Source organism: Acanthisitta chloris, unplaced genomic scaffold (assembly GCF_000695815.1).
Source record: "Acanthisitta chloris isolate BGI_N310 unplaced genomic scaffold, ASM69581v1 scaffold9276, whole genome shotgun sequence".
NCBI classification, from domain to species: domain Eukaryota; kingdom Metazoa; phylum Chordata; class Aves; order Passeriformes; family Acanthisittidae; genus Acanthisitta; species Acanthisitta chloris.
The window spans coordinates 27640-34694 of record NW_008677581.1 but is presented as its reverse complement, the minus strand read 5'-3'; the positions used below and the strand labels follow the sequence as shown (position 1 = coordinate 34694).

At 44.6% G+C, this 7055-nt stretch overlaps 1 protein-coding gene across 1 annotated transcript in view; it reads left to right on the top strand.

Moving 5' to 3' along the window:
- Window positions 1-41: 41 nt before the first annotated feature.
- SLC25A20 (solute carrier family 25 (carnitine/acylcarnitine translocase), member 20) overlaps window positions 42-7055 on the top strand; it is a 10130-nt gene continuing 3116 nt past the window's right edge. The window contains exons 1-6 of the mRNA XM_009076561.1: window positions 42-122; window positions 406-498; window positions 2409-2536; window positions 4696-4786; window positions 5744-5861; window positions 7016-7052. Of these exons, the coding sequence (XP_009074809.1) occupies window positions 42-122; window positions 406-498; window positions 2409-2536; window positions 4696-4786; window positions 5744-5861; window positions 7016-7052 (548 nt within the window). The remainder of the gene's footprint in view (window positions 123-405; window positions 499-2408; window positions 2537-4695; window positions 4787-5743; window positions 5862-7015; window positions 7053-7055) is intronic.

Here is a 7055-nt window from a genome sequence, read left to right as displayed (position 1 = left end):
TGATCCGGAGTGACATCGGGAGTAGTGTCGGTGTCCCCGGAATGGGAGTTGGGATGCGCCCCGAGCTCCTGCTGCGGCGAGACACAGCGCTCCTGGGCCAGAGGGAGGCCGGGAGTGACCCTGTAGGGGCGTCCAGTAGTGTGTGCCCACTATGGGAGCAGAACAGTGACACTGTGTTAACTCCCAGGGGTTATTCCGGGGGTTGTCATCCCAGCAATTAATTAGTTAAATACATTAGAATTCAATCTCTTCGCTTCTGCAAATGGATAAAGTGATGTTAGTCTGCCTGTATCTTCACGTCCAGTCACAAAACATACTCCCTAACGGCCGTATAGAGGTGTTTTCTGAGTCGATGTTTGGATAGTAATATTTAATAAAGGAATGTTCTCCTTTCGCTCTTACTAGGTCAGACTGCAGACCCAGCCTAAGCCACAGCCTGGCCAGCCCCTGCTCTATTCTGGGACCTTTGACTGCTTCAGAAAGACTCTTGTTAAAGAGGTACTGTGACACCTGCCAAAAATATCAGTTGTTTCCGTGCGTCGCAGGAATGGAATCGTGGGGGAATGTTGCCCCCCAGAGACCACAGTCCCTGGGTGATCAGTTGAATTAATTCTAATTAATATTTTTTGCACAGATTAGAAAATACTTAGCATCCACCTGCTCCAGGTAGATGGCTCTTTGTTTAGCTGAGATAAATATTTGATAAATAGCATGGTATTAATATCTGAGGTTATAGACAGGAGTGAATGTTGGCAGTTGTTTTTTGGCCTTGCAGAATCTGGCTGTCTTTGGTACTTGGAGTCTCTGGAAATCCTAAAATAGTGTATGACTTTTGTTGTTACAAGCAGGACTTTTGCTTTCTTCTATGTGTTATGCCATCTGTGAGAAGGGAGAGGATCATAATTAACAGATGTTTTTTCTCTTCGTCTCTTTTTGAGGGTCAATTACAGTAGTTTTGTTCAACCTTCTTCAGAAGGTGGACAGTGGTTTTCACTCCTGCATCATCCATATCATGTGATAGAACTAGCCTATTTGTTTGCCTTGGTTTAAAGACTTTAAGTGACACAGAGTCCAGTTTTCTGCTCTGCAAGTTTTCCCAGCAGCAATTTACCATTTGGAAACAAAGGCTGTAAAGCTGAACTGTTTGTTTGCTTGCCTGAAGTCTATTTCTAACTGCTGGATCTCGTTAGGTAACCCTCTGTGAAATGAAAGATCTGCCTCCTATCTGAAATCTACTTTCATTGTGGTATTAACAGGTTGTTATGTAACCAAAGTAAATCTTGCTTCCCTAGACTCTCCCACAAAGGACTGAACTGCTGTGCCAGCTCTGAATCCCTGGCAGTTTTTAACACCCCTGCTGCAGCACGGACGTCAGAGCTGAGCCGTAATAACAGCCTTGTGATGGGGAGCTCAAAATCAGTGCTGCTTCTCTACTCCTACTCAATACTCATCCCTTTCTATAAGGAAAAATATTAAACTTCTCTGTCAAGGTCTTTTTGCTTCCCATTGGGAAGGTGGAGCAGCAGAGGCTGGTCTCTGTCAGCCAGGTGCAGTTTCATTGCAGAGCCAGTTGTGCCTGTAAGTGTACAACACGTACTGGGATGCACTGGTTTCTTGGGGCAGTGGGAAGAAAGGGGTGGGCTGACCAGAAAATGTTTAACTCGTGCATGTAGCCTATATCTAGGAAGATAATTCTCCTTTTTATTAGAAAAGTTCAGTTCAAAGGCAGGAGAAATGAAATGAATGCAGCTGCTGAGGTCTGTGTTAGGTTTTTTCCCATGTGTGTAGTCTATGAAGGGAAACATCAGGAATGTGTAAAACATCAGGAATGTAATGTTGTGTAAAGGGTTTGATTTAGGGTATGAAAGAAATATAATTTGCTCTTGAGCTTGTCCCAGACTGAATTCTGTGGGCAGTGAAGGAGTTCAGGTTGCTCTCCCTGACTCTTCCTTTAGTTAAAGAGTGAATCAAGTCAACATTCTCAGGTTCAGTGTCAGGATTTTACACTGCTGCATTTGACAACTTACCAATAAAACACAGGTGTATTTTTGTATGTATCTGAGAGACTGTGCTCTGTCTTGACATAATCTACAAGGTCACTTATCCAAGTGACTTCTAACTTGCCTCCCTCATGTCTGAGATGTACATACAGGGTGACCATTAGTGCCATAGAAGGACATCAGTGGTGCCAGTGTTTTCCAGGAGGGATAACTTTCCTCTGCAGCAGGCCCTGAGCCTCAGCTAAATGTGTGTAATTGCAAATGAACAATAGACCCCATTATTCTCCTGATCAACATGACTCTCTGACTGACCCTATTCTGGATTGTCACCCTTCGCTTCTCAACAAGTTGAAATGTGTGCCAAGTTTATGCAAACCCAAGTCATTCTTGTGATAATGTTTCTTGCAGGGATTCCAAGGCTTATACAGAGGAATGGCAGCTCCTATTATTGGAGTGACACCCATGTTTGCTGTGTGCTTCTTTGGATTTGGCTTAGGAAAAAGACTCCAACAGAGAACACCTGATGACGTTTTGACGTGAGTTCCTGAGTTAGTCAGACTCTTGGGAGAGGCATCCTGAGGCTGTCACTGTATTGTCGCATGTTGAGTTGTGGTGTAAATGTGTCTCTTCTCCTAGGTTATAAATATAGTCCAAAAAAACCCAAAAACACTCATGTTTTAATGCTTCTGGAAGCGTGGGACTGATAGCACAGGCTAAAAACAGACAGTGTGTGGGCAGGTGCGATGCAATTCCCTTTCTACGCAAGAAGGAGCCATTAAGGAACAATTCTGGTTTGGATGAGTACAGTGAGAGTTACATAACGATTGCCAACAGTTGGGCTATTAACAGAAACCATGGGAGAAATAAATACATGGTCAAGTAGTCTTGACGGCATTCACAGCTAACAGAAACCATGGGAGAAATAAATACGCGGTCAAGTAGTCTTGACAGCATTCTCAGACCTGATTCTCTTTCCTCTGGTAGCTGTGACTCTTTCTGTGTCCTTACATTAGGATATAAGAACAGCCATGGAAATACGTGGTATTATCTCTGAAAAGAGGCATTTGTGAGCAGCTCTCCTTCCAGGAATGTCTAACCTTCTGGAACAGCGATGGGAAGCTGAGAAAACTCTGTGTGGCTTTCTACAAGCCAACTTGTGCATGAAGAAAGCCTCCCCAGCCAAAAAGTGTGCCCGTAATGTGTGATTTACAGCTCTGCAGGAACTGGGCTGTAGCTTAGCAACATTTTATTCTATTATTTGTGTGACAGGTAGGAGCTCCTTCAGAAGGCAGGAGTCCCTTGTGTGGAGCCAAGCGTGGTGGGGTGGGCAGGGGTGGTTTCTGTTGGAGCCTTGCCTGCACAGGGCCTGCCCAGTTGGTGTGAGCATACCTGGCTCCACAACAGGAGCCACTGCCAGCACAGAGCTCCCTTTGCTCTGGTTGCTCAGAGGGAGGAAATACTGAGGTGCTGGGGCACTGCTCACTCTGTTTTACCACAGTAGTGTCCTCATGCAGCAAGGCTGAGGCCAGGGGAACAGATGAGCCATGGACTTATTTCCAGCAGCCTAGTCCACCTCAGTGCCTTGTGTTTATACATATTATTGCAAAGGGAAGCTTTAAGGAGTGAGCTGGAGAAGGGCAGCATCGTTTTTTGAGTCTTTGTGTAGAATTCCTCTCAAGCAGGAGACAAAGAACAAACAGAGGGTGGAATAGTCGTTGTGTCCAGCTGTGCTGCACTGGGGATGCAGACTTGACAGGGTGAAGATACAATGTGCCTGGGACATGAGACTCAGTGCTATGGTTATGGGTGTAGAGGCAGGCAGGATGGTCATGGTTACCCGTGCTGATTTTTAAGGGAAGTTGTAGAAGGAAGAAGAAAGAAAGAAGAAAGAAAGAAACCTGAGAACCCTGTCCTATGTTTTCTGAGGCTGAATAATCTCAAGATGAGACAGAAAACTCAAAGCTTAGTTTGAGCAGGAGGTGTACTTGGAGTGGTGAGGGAGGTCTGAATGGTCTGGAAGATATAATGGGAATTTCAGAGTCGAGAACCGTGCAAGAATTAGAATAGAATGCCATCTCTTGGGCAAGCAGAGAAGTGGGAGGTGTGGAATTCGGTTAAATTGAGGTTAGGTCACCTACTAGGAAAGGTGTAAAGATGATTTTGTGAAACTCAGCCTGTTCAAGGGATTTCTGTCATGGAGACTTTGCCATGTGGAAGCAGATGCAGAATGTGTAGGATGGTGGCAGGTTGGTAGGACAGACTTGATGATGGCAGAGGCTGCAGGAGTGAGAGGTTACAGAAAGGAGGCTCCTGGCTGCACAAGCAGGAATATGTGTGGAATCTGGGGCACTGAGAAGAGTATGGGAGACTGGAGGAGGAAGAGACTGTTGGGAATAAAAATGAATGGGGAATGCTGTAGCAAGAAATGCAAGTAGAAGAAATACTAGCAAATACAATGGATATGAAGAGCTGAGTTGTGGTTGCTGTGGGAACCAGCACTTTGAATCCTAGAGATCTTCAGTGTTTAATTATGCATTGATTAGGCACTTCTGCCCTGATTAAAAGCAGTGGATGTGTTTCAAGTTGTACTGCCAGCCTCGTGTGGAACAGCATAGTCTGGTGATACAGGCTCCTTCTGCCCCTCGTTTCCTGCATACTGTGTTGTGTTAGTGCCTTTTCTGTTTCCTCTGGGCAGATATCCTCAGCTGTTTGCTGCTGGCATGTTGTCAGGAGTGTTCACAACAGTAATCATGGCTCCAGGAGAGAGAATCAAGTGTCTTTTACAGGTAAGGCATGGGATGGTGGTGATGGGAATTTAATTTTAGGGGTCTTGTCTTTCCGTACTAGGAATTTCTTTGGGTAGTGCATTTACTCCATTCTGGTTTTTGACAGGACTGAGACAACTGTCATATTTAATGCATCTGTGTCACAAAGAAGCATTAAACAAACTCACCATGACAGTATAAGTACATGCAGCATTCGTTGCTCTATTCATTTTACAGAGCACAAGCCTATGTGGCATTGTGATGCATCAGTGGATCCTCAGTCCACTTCAAAGTGTGGAAAAGTCCCAGTTTTTCTGAATGAAACTTTTTCTAAGAAATGTGCAAATCTGCTAGATGATGAGACTCTTTCTGGTGTAAAGATTTTCTGTTACCTTGACAGTTCCCAATACATAGTTAAGGAATGCATTGCAAAACAGTGTTCTGACATTTGGGTGGCTGTTAGCTCCATACCTCCTCCGGATTTTTTGAGGATATTGTTGGAAAATGTAAACCTGAGCAAATGAAATGCCATTTTTAGCAGATGTGGGAAGCTTTGTGATTTCAGACTGTGCTGAGCTCTGTTAATGTGGTGATGGAGGGGTCACATGTTAGTTCTGACAGACAGGATATTATCATGGAGGCTTTTACACACCTAGAAACTGTTCAAATGTCACTATGTGAAGACTACTTTTTGTCAATGTAGAATTAACTAAGTGACTTGAGTTGTTTCAAACTTACACTGAGGAAAAACAAGGGAGAATCTGTCCTCTGCATGGAACAGTAAGCACATCCTCAGCTTGAATGTGAGAGAGCTGCTTGAGGAAGTGAGGCAGAGGTTTGATGGGCAGAAGTGCTTGTGGAACGAGTATGTGCTCCTTCCTCTCTGGAAACATGCGCTTGACTTTCTGACACTTCGCTGAATGATTGTGCATCAGCCAGAAACCTTCCCAAGTTAGAAACTATCCCTTTCTCCTGCAGATTCAGGCAGCTACAGGTGAAACTAAATACAAAGGCTCTTTGGACTGTGCCAAGCAGCTGTACCGTGAGGCTGGGATCCGCGGCGTCTACAAGGGCACGGTGCTCACCCTCATGAGAGGTAACAGGGGTTCTCCTCCTTTCTGTGGGGGGACTGTAAGATAAGTGTGACACACTATGGTAGATCTCACTGTCCCTTTAGCCTATTGGAGCGGCTGTGTCACCCTTTTCTCTTTTTTTGCATTCTGCAGAGCTACTCCAATGCCTCAAAGGGCCTGGGAAATAAACATGGGATTCTCAGTGAGTGAGGAAGAGATTAGATGACAAGGATCAGAGGGATATAGGAAGTAATTAAGATCTGAGAAGCCAAGAGGAATGAGAGACTTCAGGAGAGGAGCAGAGAGAACAAAGAGAAGAGAAAAATACAGAAGTGGGCTTTTTTTATTATTTCCTTCTCTTTTGTTTTGTTTTTGGGTTTTTTTTCTCCTTGGGAGAAGGATTGTGCCTGTCTGTGACTGTTGCTGTACAATGCTGACTGGTTTAAAAGATGTGATGGCAGCAGTTGTGCTTTCTACCTGTTTGAGTGTGGCTTATTTTGGACAGGGATGTCATGACTCCCCTCTCAGCTGAAACAACCACAAAGTGATTGTGCCAGACACTGAATCCTTTATGTATTTCAGTAATTCCTCCCTCGAAAGGCTGAAATTTCTGTATTTTGTTATCTCAGTTTAGGAGTTAGTTCTATTCTCTGCTTCTCATAAAGAGTGGCAGCCTGCAGTGTAACTTTATCAGTGTCCCTAGCCAGAGGCTGTTTCTGCAGTTTAGGAATGAGCTGTGTGAGTACCTTAAAAAAACTCAAAACAAGACCCATCAGCTGCAAAAAAATCCAGAAATAGAACCATTAGTACTAACAATGTGCAAAGCTGTTGACGTTCCTGCACTGCTCTGCTGTGCAGTAATTAAGACAGTTTAGAGCTGTCCCATCATTAGCATAAGGGCCAACAGGCAGGCTACAGTCTGGTTTGTCAGTGTTTTGCTGACAGAGGTGCTCGAGAAAAGATGTTTTCCCAGTTCTTGCTTTTATCACCTGCTCTCCCTGGGAAAGTTCAGACTCCTCTGTCTAGGGCAACAGAAGATTTTATTTTGTTTGTAGAAGAGGTTCAGAGAAGGAATCTGGATGTACTTAGTAGTGTTGCTGGGCTGGCATGGGGCTGCTGTGCCTCTGGGCTTCGTTTGGTTTCCCACTCCTCACAGCCTTTGTTGTTTACCCACCAGACGTCCCAGCCAGTGGAATGTACTTCATGACGTACGAGTG